This window comes from Zalophus californianus, chromosome 7, assembly GCF_009762305.2.
Source record: "Zalophus californianus isolate mZalCal1 chromosome 7, mZalCal1.pri.v2, whole genome shotgun sequence".
In the NCBI taxonomy this organism is placed as follows: Eukaryota; Metazoa; Chordata; class Mammalia; order Carnivora; family Otariidae; genus Zalophus; species Zalophus californianus.
The window spans coordinates 70,118,769-70,145,967 of record NC_045601.1 but is presented as its reverse complement, the minus strand read 5'-3'; the positions used below and the strand labels follow the sequence as shown (position 1 = coordinate 70,145,967).

At 44.0% G+C, this 27,199-nt stretch overlaps 2 protein-coding genes across 2 annotated transcripts in view; one reads left to right on the top strand and one right to left on the bottom strand.

Moving 5' to 3' along the window:
- Positions 1-7,055: 7,055 nt before the first annotated feature.
- On the top strand, positions 7,056-8,976 carry LOC113927290 (60S ribosomal protein L6-like). Its single transcript, XM_035728473.1, has one exon. The coding sequence runs from the start codon at positions 8,071-8,073 to the stop codon at positions 8,935-8,937; it is 867 nt and encodes a 288-aa protein (XP_035584366.1). The 5' UTR covers positions 7,056-8,070; the 3' UTR covers positions 8,938-8,976.
- A 151-nt stretch (positions 8,977-9,127) lies between these two features.
- Positions 9,128-27,199, bottom strand: part of GABRR1 (gamma-aminobutyric acid type A receptor subunit rho1) — a 32,393-nt gene continuing 14,321 nt past the window's right edge. The window contains exons 2-9 of the mRNA XM_027603019.2: positions 25,801-25,907; positions 24,302-24,369; positions 23,061-23,284; positions 18,530-18,612; positions 16,039-16,179; positions 13,601-13,753; positions 11,684-11,880; positions 9,128-10,685 (exon numbers count right to left, since the gene is read on the bottom strand). Coding sequence (XP_027458820.1) covers positions 10,392-10,685; positions 11,684-11,880; positions 13,601-13,753; positions 16,039-16,179; positions 18,530-18,612; positions 23,061-23,284; positions 24,302-24,369; positions 25,801-25,907 — 1,267 coding nt within the window. The 3' untranslated portion in view covers positions 9,128-10,391. The remainder of the gene's footprint in view (positions 10,686-11,683; positions 11,881-13,600; positions 13,754-16,038; positions 16,180-18,529; positions 18,613-23,060; positions 23,285-24,301; positions 24,370-25,800; positions 25,908-27,199) is intronic.

Genomic DNA, 27,199 nt, shown 5'->3' with positions numbered 1-27,199 from the left:
GGGCCCTGAGATCATTACTTGAGCAGAAGGCAGACGCTTAGCTGACTGAGCCACCCACACACCCACAGATTTCTTATTCTAAGATGACAAGAACATAATTTCACTAACAAGATTTGTTTTCTGTCCTCACCTTGATTTGTCACAGCTATATTTATTATCTTTTAATATATGGCCTTAGATCTGTGCCTTCCCACTGCCAGGGAAATCAACTTTCTGCATACTCAAAAGCATGTCCTACATGTTGAACCAGTTGCTGAAATTTTTGTTTTTGTATTTATTTGTTTTGTTTCTTGTTTTTAAAAGTCTGAAGGATCCCTCTCGTTTTGGCTCATTTGCTGACAGCCATCACTGAGCTCAGGGTAGGCAGAGGAGGAAAAAGTCTTAATCTGGTTCTGGTTGCTAAATCCTTTACTGTCTCTTGAAGAGCTAGTTTACCTTCTTTCAGCTCTCTAGAAGACCTATACAAACTGACCTGGAATTCTGATGTGGGTGGGGAGGCACTCGAATTAGCTCTCCTGGGGTGGGGGTGTCTTTTAGATGACGATGAGCCCTAGAAGTTTAAAAACAAATCTGGAGCTGAATGTCATGTATGCGCAGAGGACAAGCTCAGTAGCCAATACAGCAATCACCCAGAAATGTAAGAAAGGTGCCATACTGCCTAAAAAAGAAAGCTGTCTGAAATCTTTCCAGTGTTCATCAGGCCCGGCTGGACTTCTATTTACTTTTTAAAGATGAGATTTCCCTGTATTCTGTTTCTTTCTTTTTCTTTCTTTTTCTTTCTTTTCTTTCTTTCTTTCTTTCTTTCTTTCTTTCTTTCTTTCTTTCTTTCTTTCTTTCTTTCTTTCTTTCTTTCTTTCTCTTCTTTCTTTCTTTCTTTCTTTTTCTTTTTTCTTTCTTTCTTTCTTTTTCTTTCTTTTTTTTAAGATTTTATTTATTTATTTGAGAGAGAGAGAGCGACAAAGATAGCAACAGAGATAGCAAGAGAGCATATGCAGGGAGGAGAGGGAGAAGCAGGCTCCCCACTGAGCAGGGAGTCCTGACGCGAGGCTCGATCCCAGGACCCCAGGATCATGACCTGAGGTGAAGGCACTTTATGTTTTTTTAAAGATTTTATTTATTCATCTGACAGAGACACAGAGAGGGAACACAAGCAGGGGGAGTAGAAGAGGGAGAAGCAGGCTTCCTGTCGAGCAGAGAGCCCGATGCGGGGCTCAATCCGAGGACCATCATGACCTGAGCCAAAGGCAGACGCTTAACAACTGAGCCACTGAGGTGCCTCCCCCTTCTATTTCTTAAGCTAGTATGAGTGGGTTGCTGTTCCATATTGTCAGATACTACTAAGGTATAGTTTAATCCCATTTGTGATTAAAAAGGTCCTAGAAAACCAGGAGCCTAGAATCACACTACTATAACATAATAAAGAATATTGATCTCAAATGAACATCCATTCCAGACATTCATTGTTAGTGTAAGGAAACAGAGTGTGACAAGAATATATATTTAAGGGTATGCATCACAGTATTATTTTTTGTCCAATATTAAGGGGAAGATTGCCTTGTATGTTTAAAATATGGAATGGTTTTATTTTTTTTTTAAAGATTTTATTTATTTATTTATTCATGAGAGACAGAGAGAGAGAGAGAAGCAGAGGGAGAAGCAGGCTCCCAAGGCCGATGCGGGACTCAATCCCAGGACCCTGGGATCATGACCTGAGCCGAAGGCAGACGCTTAACCATCTGAGCCACCCAGGCGCCCTAAAATATGGAATGATTTTAATGGCTGCAGAATATAAGGAGCTCTTAGTAGGAAAATGGTCACGCTGTGTTACAGAAAAGAACCAAAATCAATTTGTATATAAAATATGGTGGCAACTATATAAAAATGTACAGAAAAGGGCGCCTGGGTGGCTCAGTTGGTTAAGCGACTGCCTTCGGCTCAGGTCATGATCCTGGAGTCCCGGGATCGAGTCCCGCATCGGGCTTCCTGCTCGGCAGGGAGTCTGCTTCTCCCTCTGACCCTCTTCCCTTCGTGCTTTCTATCTCTCATTCTCTCTCTCTCTCAAATAAATAAATAAAATCTTTAAAAAAAAAAAAAAATGTACAGAAAAAAAAGATAAGCAGTACTAGTTGCCTCTGCTTAATAGGATTATGAGTTTTTTCTGCTTTTTGTAAATTTACCTCCCAAAGCTGTACTTAGATTTGGTAACTAAGGTAACTGAGGTAGTTAGTTACTAAGGTAACTAAGGTAACTAAGATTCATATGCCCTTAGAATTAAAAAAAAAAAATTAACTCAGTTGAGCTTTGTGGTGGAGAAATATTTTTGCAGTTTCCAGGACAAACATTTCTTCCTATTTTGTAGACGCGTTTGTGTTTTTTAAGCTGCGTTTTTAAGCTGATGCTTGAGGGCTGTAGACTTAATGGACGGGCGGGCAGCTTCCTGCTGAGGGGTTTGTGGGGGGCGGAGAGGAGCAGTGTTCTTGACCAACTTGTTTGAGATCAACAGATCAGCTTTGGCTCTTAACACAGTGCTTAGCACATATAGTAAGACTTCAGTATTGAGTTGTTGAATGTATGAATGTAGCTCTTAAATCACTTGAGAATGATACTCAAAGATGTATGGTTATGTGAGCCTAGTTCCGAGCTTTGGCTAATTTGAATGTACAAATGAATTGTGGAGGCTGTTTTACACAACGCTTGAGCGATGGAATCTTGAGCAAGGCAAAAGGACCCACAGCGACCACTGAGCTGAATACAAAGAGGCTCTTTAAGTGACCCACCTCGAAATAGCCATAGGCCCTAACTGACCAATGGGCTACTCACAACCAGGCGCAGTTCCTAAAATTACCAAAAAAAGGTTTCGAAAATTCCATATATCCCCAGACTCCCTTATGCCGCCCTATAACTGTGGCCCCTCACCACTACCTCCTGACAGTCTCTCCTTTACTGTCTTGCCCACCGCAGTGTGATCAATAAACTTCTCTTTTGTTCTGCCTTGGGTGCATCCTCTCACTGCCTGGGCTGAGTGGCAGCCCCAAATGAATCACCTAAGGGATCTTGTTAAAATATGGGTTGTAATTGAGAAGGTGGAAGGCGGGTACTGAGATTTTGCTTTCTTTTTTTTTAAACATTTTATTTATTTATTTAATAGAGAGAGAGAGAGAGAGAGAGACAGTGTGAGAGGGAACACAAGCGGGGGAGTGGGAGAGGGAGAAGCAGGCTTACGGCTGAGCAGGGAGCCCGATGCGGGGCTCAATCCCAGGACCCCGGGATCATGACCTGAGCTGAAGGCAGACCCTTAACCAACTGAGCCACCCAGGCACCCCTGCGATTCTGCTTTCTTAACACATTACTAGATAATGCCAACACTGCCCTGGGGATATCCGAGTTGCAAGAATCAAATTGTATTTTTATCCCAATTAAAAATAGATGCAGCAAATACCCCAATACGGAAATCCAACTTGAGGAATGCCGTGATAATTGTGTTACGGAACGGTATTACAAAATGGGAAAATAGTTGTGAAGCTGAACCTTAAATCTTTAGTTTTTAGGTAAATCCACCAGACATATGTGAGTACAATTATGCCATATTTCATAACTAAAGACAATTTTGCAAAGATTGTTAACTAGTTGAAATGGCAAAACCAGGGCGCCTGGGTGGCTCAGTTGGTTGGGCGACTGCCTTTGGCTCAGGTAATGATCCTGGAGTCCCGGGATTGAGTCCCACAGCGGGCTCCCTGCTCAGTGGGGAGTCTGCTTCTCCCTCTGACCCTACCCCACCTCATGCTCTCTCTCTCTCTCATTCTCTCAAATAAATAAATAAAATCTTAAAGAAAAAAAAATGGCAAAGTCAGTAACTATGTAGCCAGGTTCATATTAAGTTGTAGTCATGGTATTTTGGGGAGAAGCCAGAACACTAAAATTGATTTTCGTATAAGGATAGTTGTGTGCAGATGTACCACTTGAGAAAATGGTGCCAATTTTCAGTGAATATTGAGAAATTTGCAGAGATCATTTTTTCTTTTCTCATCATGCTTGAATGATTTTTCTAGGCATATCATTAAATTGGGCAATACTAAAGTTGATTGCTTTCCAATAGAAGATCTAAGAGGAACAAACCTACTGGAAAGTTACAAGTGGAATCCTGTTAAAACATGCCTGAATGAGATTTAAAACTTGGCCTTTGCATAGAAGAAACCTTGCTATTGTAACCAGGAAAATTTCCTAAAGCAACTTCTGTGCCTCTTTATTTAATCCTTATCAAATAATTCTATTGACCTCTCAGCCTACAAGAATTTTCATTTCCTTGGAATCCATCATTTTTAGGGACAATGTTTTAGAATTCGTCTAGATTCTATGTTGCAAGCCCCAAACATTAAGATTATATTTAATATTTGCTGCCAGAACCTTTTTTCTTGCTCCGGTCAGTTTTCTCCAGTGTTAATACTACTCTTAGAAATGTCAAGGGACACCTGGGTGGCTCAGTTGGTTAAGCATCTGCTTTCAGCTCAGGTCACGATCCCAGAGTCCTGGGATCGAGTCCCACATCGGGCTCCTTGCTCAGCAGGGAGCCTGCTTCTCCCTCTCCCTCTCTCTGCTGCTCCCAGTTTTTAAGCCAAGGAAATGGTGGGGATTTGGGGAGTATTTACTTTTTGCATTTCTTTATACATTGTGTTTCCCTGTCTTATTTTCAGTTTTCAGAATAGATGAGAGCTATAAAAAGTTGAAAGGGCTTTTATATATTGGAGAATCAGGTATAGGAGGGTTCAAGTTACAAAATGCCAAAGATGCTGTCACATTCATCAGACAAATCAAACTGTGGAATGCTGTATAGACCAAAAAGAGTTTGAATTTTATCTTGCAGTCATTAGGGTTGTGTTCAACTATCATTTGGCCTGAAATGGACGTGTTGTTTGTTTTTTTCCCTGCTAATTAGATATTAAATTTTCATCAAGAGTTCATCTTATTCTTTTCTTTCACCGACTTTTTTTTGAAGATTTTATTTATTTATATGAGAGAGAGAAAAAGAGCAAGTACAAGCCGGGAGAGGGGTATAGGAAGAGGGAGAAGCAGGGAGCCCAATGTGGGGCTCTATCCCAGGATAGAAGATCACGACCTGAGCCGAAGGCAGACGCTTAACCAACTGAGCCACCCAGGTGCCCCCTTCACTGACTTCTTAGTCTATGTCTCTTCGTATGAGTTCTTTAGTGAGTTACCACAAAATGAAAGTTTTTTGTACTTGAAACTTAGGAATCTTTAATACAAATACACTATGTGAAAGTGATGTGGAGAACAAAGGTGAAAGAAATGTAGAAAAAATTAAACTTCCTTACAACTTCCAGCCCATTGACAAGTACTTAGGACAGGCAGAGTGACCTTCCTTCCTCCAAGAACTCAACTGCTTCAGTATTAGTACTCTGCTAGAGGCAAAAGGCAACTTTAGCTTGACATTAGCCCTACCTCCAGGATCCTGTAAGTCTTCTTTAACATATGAAAATCCCTTTGGAAACTTACTTTATCTCTACCTCTCCAAGATATGTTAGCAACCATCCAAATGGATGGCCCACTGATAACACATTTGAAGGGTTTCCTGACTAAGGGTTTACCAGACCGAAGTAAATGACCTTATTCGAACAACAGCTGGCCCCCAAGGTCCTGGAAACCTTGCTTCCAAATTCTTTAGAGACTTAATGCTATCCCTAACCTCCTCCCCACTTGAAAGTATGTAATCAGTCACTCCTCACAAGCCCAGTGCAGCTTTCTGCCCACGGGTCCTGTCCATTTAATAAACCCACCTCTTTTTGCACTCTTAAAGCACACACACACCTTTTTCTGCACCAAAGACATTTCAAGAATTCCTTCTTGACCATTTGCTCCCAGACCCCAAAGTGCCACATCAAAAGTACTTGTTTGTGGGGCGCCTGAGTGGCTCAGATGGTTAAGCGTCAGCCTTCAGCTCAGGTCATGATCCCAGGGGATCAAGTCCCGCATCGGGCTTCCTGCTCAGCGGGGAGCCTGCTTCTCCCTCTGCCTGCCACTCCCCCTGCTTGTGCACTTTCGCTCTCTCCCTCTCTGTCTCTGACAAATAAATAAATAAAATCTTTTTTAAAAAAAGTACTTGTTTCTGGGGCACCTGGGTGGCTCAGTAGGTTAAGCATCCAACTCTCGATTTCAGTTCAGGTCTTGATCTCAGGATTGTGAGTTCAAGCCCTGCACTGGGCTCCACCCTACTTAAAAAAAAAAAGTACTTGTTTATAACTGGGTTTTACAAATGTGAGGTTTCACTGTTACTAACAAGCCATTTTTTATTCTTCCTAATATCTAGCATCACCACTCTTCTCTAAAATATGAATTATGAGGGCCCCTGGGTGGCTCAGTTGTTAAGCATGTGACTTCAGCTCAGGTCATGATCTCAGGGTCCTGAGATTGAGCCCTACATCGGGCTCCCTGCTCAGTGGGGAGTCTGCTTCTCCCTCTCCCTCTGCCACTCCCCCTGCTTGTGCTCTCTCTCTTGCTGTCAAATCAATAAAATCTAAAAAAAAAATCATTTAAAAAATATGAATTATGAAAAAACTAATGAATATTGGTTAGGGATATATGACACAGAAAGAGAATATTGCCATTAAGTAAAAGCTGGTCTGACTGACTCCAGTTCCTTCCTGGCTAACACTTTTTTTTAACATCTTTATGATGTCCACATTATAGCACAACAATGACGATAAACCCTCAAAATCTTGAACTACCCTCTGAACTACCAGAGAATAAACTATGTTTGATATAGTTCAAATCAACTGTATTTTACAGTATTTTGACTTTCTCTTTTTTTTTTAGATTTTTTTATTTATTTGACAGAGAGTGAGCACAAGCAAGGGGAGGGCAGGTAGAGGGAGAGGGAGAAGCAGACTCCCCACTGAGCAGGGAGCCCGATGCAGGGCTCCATCCCAGGACCCTGGGATCATGACCTGAGCCGAAGGCAGATGCTTAACCATCTTAGCCACCCAGGGGCCCCCAGTATTTTGACTCTTGAAAAATTATTCAGTATGGGCATATGATGGTACCTGCCTCTTAACCAGATAATATTATTAACCCCATATCTTCCTGTTCTCCAGTCACGCCAGCAAAAATTTATTAAGTACTATAGATGCCCACATAAATGGTGAGGTTCTCTCCAAAATTATCCCTCAGAAACAGTTGCTTTATATTTGGGTCTTTACAAAGTCATATTAGAATTCTCTCAAACACAGAGCTTTGACAGCAAAGTACAGCCTTGAGAAAACATTAGCATTGAAATGCTTGAAGAGGTCCCCTGAGAGAATTGCTTTAAGACAGCAAAGAAATTTAGCATGAATTTAATCGCTTTTTCTTCCTAACTACCAGTGTGGATATCACTATAAACTTTAAAAAACAATACTGTATGTGATTACATTATAAAGATCAAGAGTAAACACCTATAAGATGTACTATTATGCAAATGAATAATTCCCATGGACATCTGTTCTGGACTGGATTTTGCCCCACTCTGTCCCCAATTTATATGTTGAAGTCTTCACTCCCACTGTCACTTATTTGGAGATAGGGCTTTTAAAGAGGCAATTAAGGTAAATGAGATCATAAGGGTGGAGCTCTAATCCAGTATGTCTAGTGTCCTTATAGAAAAGAAAGAGACACCAGGGATGCATGGGCTCAGAGAAAAAGGCCATGCGAGGACATAGCAAGAAGGTGGGCATCTGCAAGTCAAGGAGGGAGACCTCAGGAGAAACCAACCTGCCAACACCTTGATCTTGGACTTCAGCCTCCAGAACTAAGGGAAAATAAATTTGTGTTGTTTAAGCCACCTGCTATGGCAGCCTGAGCAGACTAATGCAGCATCCTATATGAGTTTTCCAAACAAAGTAGATGGAAATTCAGATGATGTGCCCTGGAAACCTTGTTATATGACTCAGAGTGGCTCTGGTCATGAGGAAGAAGTGAGTGGCAAGGAAGTTTGTGAAGAGTTTGATTGAAATTGTTTCCTAAAATAAGCATGAAAAAAGTAATGTTTAAAAATGTCTTTACTCTTTCCCATCTTGCAAGATGGCGGGCGAAAAAGCTGAGAAGCCGGATACTAAGGAGAAGAAACCTGAAGCTAAGAAGGCTGATGCCGGTGGCAAGGCTAAGAAGGGTAACCCCAAGGCTAAAACGCCAAAGAAGGGGAAGCCCCCCTGCAGCCGAAACCCTGTACTTGTCAGAGGAATTGGCAGATATTCCCGATCGGCTATGTATCCCAGAAAGGCCATGTACAAGAGGAAGTATTCGGCAGCTAAGTCTAGGGTTGAAAAGAAAAAGAAGGAGAAAGTTCTTGCTACTGTCACAAAACCAGTTGGTGGTGACAAGAATGGTGGTACCCGAGTGGTTAAACTTCGCAAAATGCCTAGGTATTACCCTACTGAAGATGTGCCTCGAAAGCTGTTGAGCCACGGCAAAAAACCTTTCAGTCAGCACGTGAGAAAGCTGCGAGCTAGTATCACCCCTGGGACCATTTTGATCATCCTCACTGGGCGCCACAGAGGCAAGAGGGTAGTTTTCCTGAAGCAACTGAGCAGTGGCTTGCTACTTGTGACTGGACCTCTGTCCCTCAATCGAGTTCCTCTGCGTAGAACACACCAGAAATTTGTCATTGCTACTTCTACCAAAATTGATATCAGCAGTGTGAAAATCCCCAAACATCTCACTGATGCTTACTTCAAGAAGAAGAAGCTGCGTAAGCCCAGACACCAGGAAGGTGAGATCTTCGACACCGAGAAAGAGAAATACGAGATTACAGAGCAGCGCAAGGTTGATCAGAAAGCTGTGGACTTGCAAATTCTGCCAAAAATCAAAGCTGTTCCTCAGCTTCAGGGCTACCTCCGCTCTGTGTTTTCTCTCACAAATGGAGTTTACCCTCACAAATTGGTGTTCTAAATTTCTTACAAAGAACGTAATTAAATAACTGATCCATTTAAAAAAAAATAAAATAAAAATGTCTTTAAATATCAAAAGCTAATGTTTATTTCAACTATATCCCTCTTCTTGAGTTTGCCAAAAAACTTTGTTTTCATGAGTTTTTATTGGGAGAAATGGGAGACTACCTTGTAATTAGGATTTGGGCAAATATGGTTTTATTTTCATATTAGAATGAAGTATGGTTCTCATATGAAGTTCAATTAACTGTGGAAAGAAAATGACATCATTGTGTATAGAATTCACTTTATTAAAGTGAGTTTCAAACAAATGCTATTTGGATAAGTTTTGTGGCGGTTGATCCTGTAGATATATAGTATGAATAACTTATTTATATTTTTAAAGAATACGTCAAATTAGAACCCTTTCTCTTATCCCATGCCCTGGCGAGAGGTGGACATTGTTTTCTGGTTCACAGAAAATGGTGGCATTTACTAAGTGTAACTGGAGATGTTCAGTGATGTCTTTCCATTTCTTCTTCTTTCCAGTGTTCTTTTTTTCTTCAGAAACCATGTGAGTATTTCTCATCCTAATGAGTAACAGGTAGTAGTCCCAAATGATGCATTTTCTTGAAATGTATGTGCAGAAAACTGTCTATTTCCAAGTTCCTCAGTGAAGGTATCACACTACTGAGAAAGGACTTCACTTTGAACTAGGACATGCTCTACGGCAGAGCTACATGAAACAGTGATTATGAAACAGGAAACACTGAAACACAAGTTTTCTAGGCTAGTTATCTCTACGACAGAACTGACAGAATGCAGACCCTCTTCTTCATAGTTTCCCTACCAGGGAAACTGCCCCCTCCACCCCAAATCAGAAGCCATTGCACCGATCTAAAGAGCTTTGCTTCTGAAGAAGTGAAACCTCATGAACCATAAGATGTAAATAAAAATAAGAAAATTATTATTGCCTTGTATTAAAATAAACATGAGGAGACACATTGAAAAATAGGGAATAGACTATGAAGTGAAACATTAATTTTGGTCAAAGTGGGGACATGTACGTTCCATGGGAGTTTTAGGTGCTTCCCAATTCCATCTAGTCCGGAGAATATAACGACATGCACATGGAGGGCATCATTCATGTGAATAAGCACCTAGGGTCTAAAAGGTTGAGCTACAGTGTGTCCACAACATGGGCAGTGTGCTCTTCCAGGGGATCCTGGTAACAAGTATCACCAGTTGCTACGGGTGTCCTATTCCTGGCAGCACGGAGTATAATGCTGTGGATACAATAGGTGGTTACCAAGTGCAAATTAAACCAGGGGGTGTCTTGTCCATGTAGTTTTGGAAAGCTGGTGAAGGGCGGGTAGTGGGAACTTTAGTTGCATCATAACCTTAAATTACTTTCATCATACAGGTATTTCTGTGGTACATACAGAAGAATGTGAAATTTATAGAGTTAACAGGCATTTATGAGAAAATAGACCAGTATATTAAATTGAATAAAATATATGCCGCTGGAAAAATTATCCTGGAGTATTTATCAATGGCATGGGTGTCGATCCTCATGCTCACATAGCTGCTCCTCTGGCTTTTCCTCTGGGGGGAGCTCCTCTCCGAGGCCAAGGTCAGCTGCACCATCATCTTGTCTGGCTTCTCTCCATTCTCCGGTATGTAGTTGCCCAGGTCATTAACCTCCCCGTCACTGTAGCTGCCATCCAGCATGACCCCGCGTGGCTGGGGTATTCCACAGGTGCAAGGAAGCTGAGAACACAGCAAACACACACTGGGATGCGAGCTTAGCTCCAGCTCTCAGAAGAAACCACATGCCGGCGGGGGGTTGCCTTTTCTAGTTTCTTTTATTCCCAGTTAGGGGCAGGGCATGGGAAAATAACGGTGTTGGCACTGCAAACATGCCAAAAGAGCAGGTGTCCTGTTTTGTTCCAAGTCTAAGAAGCAACTCCGAGGGAGCATCACATGTCTCAGAGACCAACCCCTGAAGGTTCATGATCAGATAATTGTCCTGTTCTCCCTGAGGTCATAAACTGATAGGAGCCCTGATAAGACTGTTTTCAGATAACATTACGTGTGTGTGTGTGTGTGTGTGTGTCTGTGTGTGTGTGTGTGTGTGTGTGTGTGTGTGGTGTGATCGGGTGGGGATTGAAAGGTGTAGCATTGTGGAGATAGTTTACTCCTACTTAGTTCTAGTTTTCTGGAGGAAATAACCATTTGACTGCAGACAGTATATGTGCTGCCAAGCGAGCACCATTTGACTGCAGACAGGAGGAAGAAAGAAAAGCCGGGTGGGAGGGAAGATGATCCCAGGGGTCACATATGAAAGGAGAGTTCCTAGAATGGAGAATGTGCTTCCCTGGAAGTTTTGTTTATTTGTTTGTTTGTTTGTTTTTAATTACACCTCTGGGCTCACAAATAATTGTTTCAGCATGATGAACTGTCATCTATTTTTAGGTCTAAACAATGAACACCACCACGATTAAAGGGACTTTGTCTTAATTAACTTGGCTTAGTTGCTGGTATGTGGTAGGTGCTAAATAAATATTTGAATGACTAAAAGATGTAGCCCAGGGTAAATTTCCCACTGTTTTAACGTATTATTTTGTTTGCTTTTCACACCAACTGGTGAAGTAGGTGGAGGAGGGCATGTCACCACCCCAATTTACAGAGAAGGTTTGACCTGCCCACGGTCCTGAGCCGGACCAGGCTCTATCCCTGAGCAGACACCTCGCTTGTGGTAAGGTCACCTTCTCGCGCAGCTTCCGCTCCTTGCGCTCCTGCACGGTGGTCAGGTAGTTGACGGCTGCGTACTCCAGCACCGACAGGAACACGAACACGAAGCTGACCCAGAGGTAGATGTCCACCGCCTTGATGTAGGAGACGCGGGGCATGGAGGCGTTCACGCCCGTGATGATGGTGGACATGGTCAGCACGGTGGTGATACCTGCAAACAGAGTGAGAAATAAGCAAGCGTTTGCCTTTCACCGAACCCCTGGGGGGGGCTTCACACCTCTGTTCTTTGTCCCTTCTGCTCCTTCCGCCTAGAAATCTCCATCTCTGCCCCTCTGTCTAGCAAACACCAAATCATCTTTCAAGATTTAGCTTTTTTTTTAAAGATTTATTTATTTATTTGAGAGAGCGAGAGCAAGAGAGAGAGAGAACCGAGGGAGAGGGAGAAGCAGACTCCCCGCTGAGCAGAGAGCTTGTCAGGGGGCTGGATCCCAGGACCCTGAGATCACGACCTGAGCTGAAGGCAGACACTTAACTGACTGAGCCACCCAGGTGCCCCTAAACATTTAGCTTTTATGAAGCTTCTCCTGTTCCTCCACCTCTCATACTTACCCCCTCCACATACTCATGACACCTGTCTCACCTTGTCCTTCTGTAGAGAGCCCACCCTAGATATTTTTGGCGGCAAGATATTTATTTCCATTCAATTGGTTAAAACAGAGATTTATAGGGGCACCTGGCTGGCTCAGTCAGTAGAGCATGTGACTCTCGATCTCGGGGTTGTGAGTTCAACCCCCTACACAGAAATTACTTTAAAAAATAAAATCTTAAATAAATAAATTAAAAAACAGAGATTATATATATGAGCAGGTATATATGTGTTTCTTGTAACTACTTCTCCAAAAAGGGGAAAAAGTGCACCAGGTATATTTCAGTACTTGTGTCCTTGCTGCTGGTGTAGAATCTTGCAGTCCTGGGCCTGTATTATCAGCTGTGAGAGCAATTCTGACAACCATCCCCATGTTGGACCTGGCTGCCCAGTCAGCAATGTTGACTTGAGGATGCAGGGGTCAATTTTACCAAGAATGATGTTAACCTCATTTAGGGGTGTTAGATTTTTAAAACTAGAATGTTTGTTTATTTAGCACAGTAACTGTTCAAGCTATAGAACAACTGTTAAAGGACAGGGCATTTGTCAGGGGTGTTTGCCTGGGATTTCAAATTAAGCTCAGAACATTTGCTTGGCAAATACCAAATCACAGGGGACTGGGGTCACCTTAAGGGCCAGCTCCAACTTAGTGTCACTAAAACCTGGGGGGGGTCACCCTCCCTCTTGAAGCCTCAGAACCATCTGAGCAATGGTCATGTGACTGAGTGGGTGTGACATTAAGGTAGGGGAGAGAGTTGATGGCAAATAGCTATTCATCAAATGCTTACGGAGTAGGGATTGTCAGACCTGAGTATGTAGAAGAATTACTGGGAGACCTTGTTCAAAATGTAGGTTCCGGTCCTTTCTCAGAGATTCTGATTCTATACATGTAGACGAGACACAGGAGTCTTCATTTTTAACAATTTCCCCCAGAGATTCCATTGCAAAGATCCCTTGGGCCTCCTTTAGAGAAACCCTGTTATAGAACGTGGTTTCCCTATGTAGGTAGGCAGAAAAAGCACCCACACACCAGGACCATCCACCCCAGAACATGGTTCTAACAAAACTGAAGGTAGGTTGTTTGCATGGGCACTCGTGGGGCCCTGGAAACAGTTTTGCCACATAGGGTCTTAATAATGGCATTTTACCTGTGAATCAATAACCTGGTGTTTCCAAGTTATCATGCCACCGGGGGGTTAGAACCAATTTGAAATGAATGGTTTCATCTGGTAGAAATTACTTGTATTTTCGGGTGTCCGAAGGACAAACTTGAGATGTTCCTTACCTAGAGGGACTCTGGCGGGCACCGCTCTGCGATCGATCCAGAAGGACACCCAGGACAACATGACCATCAGGGTGGCAGGGAAGTAGGTCTGGAGCAAGAAGAAGAAGATGTGGCGTCGCAGCGTGAAGTTAATGTACAGACGGTTGTACCAGCCTGGCGGACACAGGAAGAAAAGATCACACACACCGTAGCTACTCAGCTCTTGCACACAACCCATTCTATGCAGGGACTCATAAACGCCTTAGACACTTCACTGGAAACTTGCCATACCTTTACAGAGTGGAAGTGAGAAAAACCACGGGATAGAGTGATTATATGATAACCTACACCACATGGGTGAGTCCCTCTCACGACATCTTTGGCCCCTGTCCTGTACGTAAAGGAAGCCCCTTGACAGGTTTATTTAAGACTCTCGTTACTCATCGTTTGGGGCAGAGCCCAGCAATGTCACCATCACTTGGCTGCTTGTTGGAAATGCGGACTCTCAGCCCCACCCCAGATCTACTGCATCATAATCTCCTTTTTTAACAATACTCTCCACATGATTTATATGCATGATAAAGTTTGAGAGGGGCGTCTGTGTGGCTCAGTTGGTTAAGCGACTGCCTTCTGCTCGGGTCATGATCCTGGAGTCCCAGGATCGAGTCCCACATCGGGCTCCCTGCTCAGCGGGGAGTCTGCTTCTCCCTCTGACCCTCTTCCCTCTCGTGCTTTCTATCTCATTCTCTCTCTCTCTCTCAAATAAATAAATAAAATCTTTAAAAAAAAAAGTTTGAGAAACACTTATTTAAACAAGCCCCTTTGGATTTCTTTATGGAGGACAGTGATTTAAAGTTAAAATACCAAGCTAACCCAAACTGCATTTAGGAACAGCGAACCATCACAGATTCAGCTATGCTTTAGCTCTGCCCTTGCATTCTCTACAAGGAGCAAATACGCATGGAGGCATTCAAAGGAACAGGAGAAAATGGAAGGAAAAGGAAAAAGCAGGATAAACCAGGTATGACGAGGACTGAACATGAAATGGAGACTTGGCAACACTAACTTGAAAACCTGGCATCCTGGACAATTATAATGCAGTGGTTATCATTGTAAAGCAGTCACAGAGAGAGACTGTGCAAGTGCTATAGACTGAATGTGTTCTGCCCCCAAATCTGTATGCTGAAACGTAATCCTCTATGTGATGGTATTTGGAAGTGGGGCCTTCAGAAGTGATTACATCATGAGTGGGATTAGTGCCCCTCTAAAAGAGACCTCAGATCGCTCCCTTGCGCCTTCCCCCATGTGAGGACACAGTGAGAAGGTGGCTGTCTATGAGCTAGGAAGCAGGCTCTCATCGGACACTGACTCTGCCAGCACCTTGATCTTGGACTTCCCAGCCTCCAGGACTGTGAGAAGTAAATTTCTGTTGTTTAGAAGCCACCTGGTCTATGGTATTTTGTGATAGCAGCCCAAACAGACTAAGACAAGAGGAAGTATCAGAATGCTAAGGATGAAGTGGGGGTCCCCCGAAAACCAAGACTCCTGTGATGTGTATAGAAGATGAGATATGCTGGATTGCCATGGTAGGCTGGGAGTAAAAGAGTACGCGCTGCTACAGATTAGAAGACTTAAAAGGTTGCACTTCCTGTGCAGTCATGCAGTGTTTTGGCAATAGAAACTACATAAAGAGGGGCGCCTGGGTGGCTCAGTTGGCCAAGCATCTGACTCTTGATCTCAGCTCAGGTCTTGATCTCAGGGTCGTGAGTTCAAGCCCTGTGTTGGGCTCCATGCTGGGCATGGAGCTACAGAAGGATGGAAGGAAGGAAGGAAAGAAAGAAGGAAGAAACTACATAAAGATTTGAATAATATCACCCTGAAGGGTGATTAGTGAAGACTGAGGTAGGGGGTGGAGAGAGCTGTCACCGCAGCTACCAGAAGGAGGAGCGCAGGCAGGCCTCCAGGCAAGGAGGGATGGCAAGCCCATTCCCACCTGAGCCCGGAAGCTCACAAGATCATAAAGAGGGCCTGTGCAAGCAGTAGTTAAGAGAGAATTTGTTCCAGGAAAAAGAAAAAGAGAGGGAGAGGTTAGTTGAGTAGAACAGAGAGAATGGAAATCAACAGAGCTAAAACTGAACTGTTTCTTGCCTACAGAGGACGGGGTTCTGGGAATCCTACTGGGGGAAAGATGTTAGCTGCTAAACTGGCAAAATGATTGGCTCAAACAAACCTCCTCACCTAGCTTATGTTTGAGTCCTTATTAATATTTTCTAGCTTATCACTTCGGATGCTTTGGTGGTATGCAAAAATCACCTCTCCCCCGGTGCATGCCACCCCCTAGACCCGATTTAGGATTTCCACCTTTGGCTTCAAATCCAGGTGGCACAAGCTCTGCTTGACAACCAATTCACACCTTCCCTAAGACAGAGGATGACCCACCCAGCCACGCTAACCCCCACCTGTGCTGCTGTAGAAAGCCAGTTTAGTGGTGGTGTGGAATTCTTGAATGAGGAACTGGGAGAGCGAGATCCGTTCATCTGTCTTTAAGGAGTCATTGCCTTTTTTCCAGTACAGCATGAGGTCGTCCTCCGTGTAGGCATCTGAAAAGATGGGAGACAGTGTCAGGCACAGGCATGCGGCAGTGGGAAGATGAGCCTGTCTGTGGGGCTCCGTGGGAGCAGCTCCAGATCTCCCACACAAACTATTGGGATGGTGGTAAGAGAGTTTGAATAAACAAGCCACAGTCTAAACAAAGCAAAACAACATTTAAAAAAGACAACTTAATTCTCCCCAGTCTTCCAGAAGTCATCAGAGCAAAGCTCTCAAGCCTAAATGCTCCTAATTCCTGCAAAAGCGTTCACCCCACAATTCAGCCTGCCATTTATTAGGTTCACACAAATGAAATTGCTATACTTGTAGAGCAGAAATGGTGAAATTGTGGCAAAACTGCCTTACAAGCCTAGGCTGATTTAGCCCTTTCTTTTCTCCTTCCAAAGTGTAGTAATGCATCCATTGATGCCGAATATCTTTAAATACTCGCAAGGTAATAAGGGCTGCATTCGAGCGAGAAAGGACCCATAAAGTGATGGCCGCAGACCACAAGTCCCTTCTCTGCAGGCTTCCGGTTGTTCCTACCCAGGGTAAAATCACAGTGAGTCCCCCAGAAGGACCACGCCCTCTGGCACTGCCACATCCTGACCCTCGCCTACTTTAGGTGAGCACACACATTGACTCCAGTTGAGCAAACCTACCTACAGCCTGGACAGAACTGAGGTAAAACCTAACAGTGGCCAGTCCAGTCTGCTCACGTGTTAAACAGTTCTTTCTGGAGCTCCCTGATGCCCTATTTCATGCCTCTGTTTTATTCTATGTCTTAACCTTGACCTGCGTGATGGTTGGTTTCATGTATCCACTTGGCTAGGCTGGAGTACCCAGTTAATCAATCAAACACTAAATCAGGTGTTGCTCTGAAGATGCTTGGTGGACGGGATGCCTACAACCAGTTCACTTGAAGTAAAGGAGATGATCCAGGATAACGTGGGTAGGCCTGATCCAATCAGTTGAAAAGCCTTAAGAACAGACCTGAGGTTTCCCCAAGAAGAAGAAATTCTGCCCGTGGAGGGCAGGCTCAGGTCCCACCTGGGGGTTCCCAGCTGCTCTTCCCACCAGCCTGCCCTGCAGATGGCAGACTTACCTCACCAGCCCCCACGCTCATGCAAGCCAATTCCTTGCACTCATTATCTCTTACTATGTGTCTCCAATATTCTGCTTCTCTGTGCATCCTACCTGATGCAACCTGGAAGACGCTCCATTCCCAATGGAGCTGCCTGGGTGTACGAGGGAAAGTAGGGTACTGGAGCCAATGAGTTAAGTCCTTAGTGCTATGTCCTCAGGCAAGTTACATCCTTCCATGTATAATGGAGATAACAGTAACCTTCTTCCAGGATCTGGTGAGGATGAAATAAATGACAGCAGGTGGAAAGCTACTATGCTGTTGGTCCTGGGATTTGTTACTCCCTTTTCCCACAATCAGTGCCCTATGGAGCTGTCCATTTGACCCTTGTGTCAACATCCCTGCCCTCCTCGGCCCCAGATGGCTGGGGCCAGGGGATCCCTGACTCATTGCCACAAATGCAGGCAGGCTTACAAAGGTGCACTGTGTCAAAGAGATTCTTCACTAGGGCCTGGTCACCAGCCAGGAAGGGCCAGTGGGTGTGTGCTGGTATTCACTCGGAGGAGTGGACCAGCAGGAGTTATGGGGGAGTCCGGACTGTGCCCACCAGAGGAAGCATTTGGGCAAAGATTGAAAAAGAGAGCAGTTGTGTAGAGAGCTGGAGATGCAAGTGAGTAGTCCTTGATGCTGCCTCAGTCTTGCTCTTCCTGGGGCTGGCTCTTAACCTGTGCAGGGCGTCCATGTGTGCAAGTGTCCTGAGGCCCCTCAGTTGTGCCTGAGGCTCTCAAGCACCACCTGTGTTCTTACCTTGGCAGTTCCCTCGGGCAATTGTTACCAAACTTGTTTTTGCCAAGCAATCTTTTCTTCAACAGAAATCTTATTCAGAGGAACAATAAAACAGATCAAAAATGAGCTCACACATTGGACAGCGGGTAGAAATAGCTGCACAAGGAGACCCACGTTTGCTGAGCCCTCTACCCCCCTCCCCAGCAGTTGCCCGAGTTCCTGCAGAACCAAGTTGAAAACCATTGCCATAGCGCATTTAAAAGGGTCAATTATGGGAACAGAGGTTTTAGTTTCAAATTTGTTCCTAATTTTCAAAATTACCCTGCACTTGGCTTTAATCTAAAAAAAAAAAAGAAAAAATCACTTGAAATCACTTGAAAAAATCACTAGCCATGAATAAGGAGCACATGCTGTTCCTGCTACTGAGAGTTAGCGGTGTTGGGAATTACTCGCCATCTGTGTGCTGATGATGTCCCGGACAGTCTACTCACAGCTTTCAATTTCAAGGGAGCACGTTTGTGTGTCCAGGGGAAATCGGCTGAAGTCCATGTTGCACATTGCAGTCACTGTAACCCTAGAAACAAAAAAACAAAATAAAAATTTTCAGAGGCTGCAAAATACAAGTGCAAAATGATAAACAGAAAAAGGCTCTGCTTCCTTCCAATATAACTGCCTCCTTATAATTAATAAGCCAAGTGTCAAGATTTAGATAAGTAGCTTATGGATGATAGTCGTTGTAGTACCCTGGGTTTGATGTTTAACTCCAGAGTGTCTCTACCAAGTTCTATCAGATTCAAGCATATTAACGAAGCAATGGTCTCAATCGATATAAAAATGGGAAATAAAAACTCGTATGATATTATTTCTTAAAAGAGACCATAGGACCATATATTGTTCTCTGGTTTTAGATAAATTCAATTTTTTTCTGTTCTTTTATTGATTTTACCCATATTCAATATTTGTATACAACATATCAGAAATAATATTAATGAAACCCTTCTGCCAGTGGCCAAATTGGGCACTTTTTTTAAACGATATTGAGATATTTATATTGATAATAATATCTCCTAGTGGGCATCGGTGTTTTTAGTGGATAATTCCATGGAGATCATAGGATAATGAAAAGACACTGAAAACTTTTTTGTACCAGCATGCAAGCACTTGCTGGCCTCTGATGGTTTTGTTGCAGAGTTTACACAGGAAAATGGGCTTCTGCATCAAAGAATAAACAAACACAGATCATGAGTCACAGACGAAAGATCTCCCGGGGAATCTCATGGCAGGACACGAATAACAGTTATTGGCTGATACTGAGCAAACTATTTTTCCTTCAACCACAAAAAAAAAAAAAATTGCGATGTGTAAGTTGTAGAAACTGTCTGGATGATTCATGGCCAAAAGGAAAAAAAAAATCACTTTTAATTGAAACGGAAATTTCAAGGGAAAGAGCTTTCTTGAAACTGAATTATCCAAATATCTGCTTTATTTTCCCCATTCCAGTTGAGTCTGGCATAGTTGTATTCTGAAAAGGCTTGTTTATTGCTGGCAGCTGGGTAGCCTTGTCTCCCCTGGAAATCCTGATAAACAGGGTGGATTGAGTGGGGAGGATTCAGGATGGCAGCTGGACCCCTAATAGGTGGGCCTCCGTTTCTACTATGCCTAATGGCACCCCCAGCAAGAAAGAAACTAGAACCGAAGTTTGGTGACTTAGAGCTAATGAAATCTCAAATGCAGGAAGTTTATGCTATCAGCAAAAGGACTGAGTATCTCTTCTCTTTGTCTCAGAAACAGATATTTTTAGAATCACAGATATCAGACTGGTTCTTTGCACACTGACTTGATGTTTTTCCAACATGTAACTCACACACCACACATTAAACAAGCACAGTTTGTGGTTTAATCCGTACTATGTTTATTTTTGTTTCCCCATGTCTCTTTAAATTGATTTATTGGGGTGCATCTGGATGGCTCAGTCGGTTAAGCGTCCGACTCGTGATTTTGGCTTAGGTCATGATCTCAGGGTAGTGAGATCAAGCCCCACATTGGGCTCTGCGCTGTGTATGGAGCCTGGTTAAGAGCCTTGGGAGAGAGTTGTGGGCATGCCATAAACTTGACAAATCTTTTCCTCTGCCCACAATCAAGGCGTCTTTTTTTTCACTTAAATCAAACAAACCTATGATTTCATTTGCAATGAAAAATCAAAGCATCTGTTTCTAGCCACAAGGAGGCTCATCGACAACTTTGATTCTGAACACACAGGAGGTTTTCCTCTTCCTTGTTTTTGATGTAGTGCCTCTGTGATCACATCCAGCAGTGTGCTGGACTACATCTGGCTCAGGAAAGCTGCCTGCTAGATTTTCAGGAAGTCTATAAGCTGGCTGTTCAACAGAGCCATTATTTTTTTTAAAAAGAGTTTATTTTTAGCAATGTCTACACCCAGCATGGGGCTTGAACCCACAATCCCGTGATCAAGAGTCATATGCTTTACTGACGGAACCAGCCAGGCGCCCCTAAATATAGCCATTATTAAAAATTAAATTATATAAACTCAAGTAACTTATATTTAAAACAAGCTAGTAAAACTCAAAACTCATCACTTCTTATTTTTCTATTATTGATACGCCTGAGGTTACATCTATAATGTTTACTTGGTGGAAAATACTAACAGTGTGCTACTATGCATTCTTCCCAACTCTGCATCGAGTGACAACAGGTTGGTAGTTTGAAGTCAGCTGTGATGAGAGTATTTACACTACAGAAATCAGCAAATGCTACAAATATGGGCTTGATTTATTGTTTTGTAGATTGTCTAGAATTAAGAAAGCACATTAAACCTAAAAGTGTGTTATATCTTTTTGCCATTATATATAAATAGCATAAAAAATTAAGGATACAGTCTTCCAACATTTAAAAGCTATTATCCAATTCAGCAAGGAAGCTGCTATGTCTTTGATGAATGAATGAAGTTCCTACATAGTCCTTGGCTGTTTCATTTTTGTCTTACTAAAATAAACAAAAATAGGGGCACCTGGCTGGCTCAGTTGGTACAGCATTCAACTCTTGATCTCGGGGTTGTGAGTTAGAGCCCCATGTTGGGTGTAAAGATTACTTTAAAAAAATAATAAAGCAAACAAAAATATCAACAATCATTTATCAGATCTACACTCATTTGTAAATCACATAATCACAAAAATGTTTACAAACACTTATTCATAGTGTGATTTTATAGAATTATTGTTGGTGATAGAATTATAAAAAACAATAGGTTATATGTCAATTATATCTCAATAAAACTGGGAAAAATGGGATTTTATAAGAAATAGGAAATTGTACTGAAGTTGTAAGTGTATGGATTTATAACAAAAAGTATTACATATATTGTTTCACTTATAAGTCATGTACTCTACATCCTTTGTATCAGCCATGTTTATAATAAGCTTACATACACATATGTATGCATACGTTCACCCCAGACAACCAGTAGTTAAATATTTACCAGCATACCAGTGGTCACATGCATTACGGTCTGGTCTTGTGTGTCCCTGGTGGTGCCATCAGGTTGTGCTGTTTTGTGGGTGGTTTTTGAGCTTTAGGATGCCTTGACAGCCTGCCTCAGATGTGAGGACTCCAGGGAAAACCAACCCAACATGGCTAGGGGAAGGGACTGCACCTCCTTGACCCTCCTGAGCACTTCTATGGGGGGGAGGCATTTCAAGCTGTGGAAAGGAAAACCCCATACCTCAACTCTGAGCCTAGCAACTAATTGCTTTAGGTCCCAAGCCAGGGTGTGTATTGAGGGATCATCATAAATATTCCTTTGGAGGGTGGGGGCAGAAATTCAGCTTCGACATTGCCATCTTTGACCCAAAAGATACACTGTGCCACTGTCCAGGCATCCTGTACTTAGACACTGGTGTATGGATTCGTCTTTACCGAAACAAAGTCTTTAAAACTGAAATGAACCAGGGCGCCTGGGTGGCTCAGTTGGTTAAGCGTCTGCCTTCAGCTCAGGTCATGATCCCAGGGTCCTGGGATTGAGCCTGCATCGGGCTCCCTGCTCAGGGGGGGGAGTCTGCTTCTCCCTCTCCCTGCCCTCCACCTGAGCTCTCTCTCGCCATCTCCCTCTCTCTCTTCCTTGAATAAATAAATAAAATCTTAAAAAAAGAAAAAACAACTGAAATGCACCATGAGCCCAGCACAGGAGGAGTAAATCAGCAAGCAGAGCCCCTTCTCCATGAAGGCCTGCGGCTCATCTGCACACGTCCGTGCCCCACCCTCCCAGGGGAAGGTGGGGCACCATGAGTTTCTAAAGCTGGCTGAGCAGTGAAAACCAGGCTGTGGCGCCTGTGTTTAAGGAAAGCTTCTCCAGGTCAGTGATTAATGAGCGCTTGAACATTTCTAAGGCATCTGCGCTCATAAGAAAAAAGGATTGTGTTCTTCATATTTAAAAGTGATGCTCAGAATACCATTGAAAGTCACAAAGCAACCCGGGATTTCCAGTTTTTCGGTAGGACACTGTGGTGAGAAAGGATACCAAACATGCCTGTGGCTGGTCAGGTCAGCTAAGAGAACTTCTTTTAGCCCAAGTTCTAAAATATACCTGAAAGATGGGAATTGAGACATCTAAGGAGGCAAGTCTTTCAGAAGAATACATTATCTATTTCGCTGAATCCCACTAGAGTCTACACAAAGAAAACCAAATAAAACTTGGATTAAAGTTTTTAAATTAAAACATAACCTACAGGATAAGGCCTAAATCAAAAGTATCAGCTGGAGAACTTCCCACAAATGTGTTTTTGAGACTAAATAATTCCTTACAATTTTTTTCTCGTGTGTAAAATTGGTCTCCCTTGACGTTGAAAAGGTGGCGCCTCCTGAGAGGTTAGAAGCTGGCTATTGAAAGCCAAAAAGCAAAACTGCAGTTGTGGTTAATGATCTGCGTTTCCGCCCCTGCTTCAGGAGTCGGAGGACCTCCAGGTTAAGAGGCAGAGTGCGGGCGCAGGGGGGCTGCCAGGGCCTCACCGGAGGCTGTAGAGCACCTTCCCGTCGGGCTGGACCCGCAGCATGACGTTGTCCGTGGTGGTGTCGTGGATGAAGGAGCGCTTGGAGTGCACAAAAAACATGTCAGGGACCCAGATCTTCTTCACTAGCCGGCCGTCAAACGTCATGCTGAGGTTGTTGGTGCTCGGGAAGGACAGCCTCTCGTCCTTCCAGTAGTGCCTCAGGTAGAGGGTCATCGTGAAGTCCTGGAGGGGAGGGCGAGAGAGGGGAACCCCACACACTGAACCTACTGGGTGTCTGCAGGACGCGGGGCGCCCTGTGGAGCCATCACCCGGCTGGGAATGAAACCGCAGAGTCGAGGTCTTCACATGGTCCCTGGGGTTTGCTGCAGTAGGAGGAGGACTGCAGGGGAGGGACTCAGCCAGAGACTTCTAGCAGAACCCCGTTTCCGCGGCCCATCCCCCGGCATCTGCCCCCACACTGACAAGGTGCTGCTGCCAGCACTGCTGAACCTCAACGAGCTGGGGGGACGGGGTGGGTGGGAAGGGCTAGATAAGCACCCCGGCTCCTTGGCCCCTCAGCTGGGATAACCCCGAGTGTGTTCTTTGCTGACTCTCGGAGTTCCCCCAATGGGACTGAGATTCACAGTAGTAACTGGTTTGAAGGCACGGGCCTTTTCGCTTTCTCCCCATCCCTGTCTCACCTCCCCCCACTCTTCTCATGTTTCCAGGGATCACCTCCCAAATAAACTTCTTGTGCTAGAATGTTTCTCTCAAGTCTGCTTTTTGGAGAACCCAAACTAAGATAAGGCTGTAAACAAGTCCTGTAAGTTGAGGAGTTGTAGAACTTTCCATTTTCCCACCTAAACCCACTGAAAAGGGGAAAAAGGGACCCCTTTCAGCAGTTCGGCATTTCCACAGCCAGATACAGGATCTCCAGCTGTAGAACATCTGGTCGTTGACAGCTGCAACCTTCAACCCTACTGTTTCTGTTGGAGAGCCTTTGCCTAGAGAGCACATGCCCGTGGCAAGAGCCTAGGCACTGGAGGGAGATCAACTTTGCCATCCAGCTCTGTCTCATACCAGTTGGGTGGCTTTTGGCAAGTGTCTTAACCTTCCTGAGCCACCTATAAAATGAGTATGGGCATTGCCATGGCCCAGGGAGTTGTGAGACCTAGTGAATTCGGGTGTGTGGACATCCTGGCCCAACACAGGCCCCGTGTGAATCCACCTGCCCACAGCCCCAGCAACAGAAGCGCTTACCATGTCGACCTCTGAGATACTGTCCAAGCTCTCCACCTGTACATCCACACCGACAGGAATGGCCGGACCTGCAAATGGGGCGTGGCAAGAACATTTATTCTTTTTACTTGAATTTTTACTACAGGCATGAGGAGCATTCCCCCTGGAACCCGTTTCCTCAGCTTCCTGCCAGATTTGAAGGTTTGGCATCCCCACATGTCAAGCTGAAGTGAAGCCAGAAATCAAAGGGTTGAATCATGGGCTGGCTCCCTGGAATATTCCAACAAAGGTTGCTATTGGTTTTTTTTGTTTTTTTTTTTAAGCTTTTGTCTGAATCATTCAGGTGATTCTGAAACGATGAGGTTCCATGAAGCTTTCTTCTTTGGTTACACATGTTCATTGAAAGGTACAGTGAAAACCTAGCTCAAAGCTGGGTCTAATCTAAGGAGTTACTCCCTAGCATGAGGTCGTCTACTTTATTCTTTATATTTGCCTCCTGATTTTGTCATGGAAGCCAATGTCTCTGTCTGGCCATGAGAAAGGCACCGCTTGGTAAATAAGCACCCAGAACCAAAGCCACATTCAGGTCGTTTGCCAAGCCCACCGATCTGCATCTTTGCCACATGATGGAGTCGCTTCCAAGGTGGACATGATGCACCAGGGTGGCCTTGGAACATTAGAATTTTTTTTTTTTTTTGCATTTCTAGGCCATGAAAACGTAATATTCATCAAGAGAAGGAAAGCATATAAAGGGAATAGATTGCTGCCCCTTTCCCTCCCTGGACTGGGGCAGGCTTGGAGCACACTTGGATTATCATGGATGGAGGTAGGTTTAGATCCAACAGCGGCAGGTTATGGATTGGATAGAGACCCCCTTCTAGAACCTGTTTATTCTTTGGGTGAAGGTGGCTGGGAGAAATAAAAAAATGAGAACGATTTCTGAAATAAATATTTTATTCCAGGAAGAAACCTATATGGATGAAAACCCTATTTGACACTGAAGGGGTTGAAATCCACCAGCTGCAGGCTAAGCTTCAAAGGGCTGTGACAGCCCTCTGCACTAGATCATTATTTTCTCAAGCTATTTTCATTTAATTAAATCCAGCAGACCACACTCTGCCCTTGGATTGACACCACAGTCCCATCTGCCCGCTCCCAGATGAGCACGAATTTAGTCAAAGATTGTTATTTCTGAGCATTTTCAGGAGGCAGCTTTGGGCTGCAGCTGCCTGGTCTTCCCCTGGCCTGGCCCACAGCCAGCTGGCCTCACCGGTCCCCAGCCTTCCTGACAGAGCAGCGGCCGGAGGACAGCTCAGCTAGCTAGACTGGGAATGTGCTTAGCAGAGCCCACGGTAGGGCTGGGCAGCGGGGATGCTCAGAAGATGCTGTGGGCTCCGTCTTGGCCCCCAAGCACAACGGAGGCAGACCTGATTGGGGGAGAGCAAAGCAGGGTGGTCCCTTGGTTTGACTTCTACCCGTGGACAGGTGGACAGACCCCACCATGAGCGCATGTCTCATACCTCCGAAGCCAGGCCTCATACTGAAATCATGGTCGTCTATCCTCAGAAGCTGCTCTGACTTGGTCAGTGGCGATTTGGTGATATCAGGGCTTCGCTTCAGAATTGGGCTGCCAAGGGGGGAGAAACAGGTTCATCACAGATTCCAATCAAGACAGATAAAAAAATTTTTGCAGTCAGATTTGATCATGACAGGTTCGATGGGATGTGTTATTTCTTCTTTTAAGCTATTGGATACTCTCTCTTCCTCTCTCCAGCTTTCTGGATAAATGAGCTGACCCAGAAGGTCCAAGACTGTGGTTTAGAATCATAACTGAGGAACTTTAAAAATACCAATGCCTAGGCCCCTCCTCAGAGATTTGGATTTGGGTGCTCTGGGAATGGGGCCTGGCAATTGGTATTTTTAAAAGCTTCCCAGATGATTTTATTTTTTATTTATTTTTTTAAGGATTTTTATTTATTTATTTGAGAGAGAAAGAGGTAGCGAGAGAGAGTATGAGCCGGGGGTCGGGGGAGATGGAGAAGCAGGCTCCCCGACAAGCAGGGAGCCTGCTGTGGGACTCGATCCCAGGATCCTGGGATCATAACCTGAGCCAAAGGCAGATGTTTAACCAACTGAGCCACCCGCGTGCCCAAAAACTTCCCGGATGATTTTATTTTATTAATTTTAAAGATTTTATTCATTTATTTGTCAGAGAGAGAGAGAGAGCACAAGCAGGGGGAGCGGCAGGTAGAGGGAGAAGCAGACTCCCCACTGAGCAGGGACCCCGATGCAGGACTCGATTCCAGGACCCTGGGATCATGACCTGAGCTGAAGGCAGACAATTAACCGACTGAACCACGCAGGTGTTCCTTCCCGGATGATTTTAATGTGTAGCTGAGGCCGAGAACTGCTGGTCCTGGTCTTATTAAGAAGTTTAAACTCCCCCAAAGCATTTTGGCCATTCTGGGAGAGTTTGAGCTGGAGGGGAGAGGCAGTGGGTGTGGGCAGAACTTGGTACCCTTGACCTCCATTGGCTCATTCTGCCCTTGGAAATGCCCACCATCCTTGTTCCATAGGAGGCAGCCTCTTGTTCTTCCCTTGCTGAATTACACCAATGGCCGTTTTTATTTATTTTTTATTTTTTCTGAATAGGTAATCTATTTACAACGTTGGACAATTTTAGAAAAGGAAATGCAGTGAAAAGTTGACATCCTATATGTTTCCATCTTTCCCATTCTCCCATCCACAGGTTCCTCTCTGAATGATTTCTTGTCTCTGTCCGGAGTTTCTTATAGGTACAAGGAAATACAAATATATGTTCTTAGTTCTCCCCTTTTTAAAATCAAAGTTAACATATTATATAAACTCTCCTGCTTTTTCTTCTTTTATTTAAACGTACTTTGGATTTTTTCCATATCT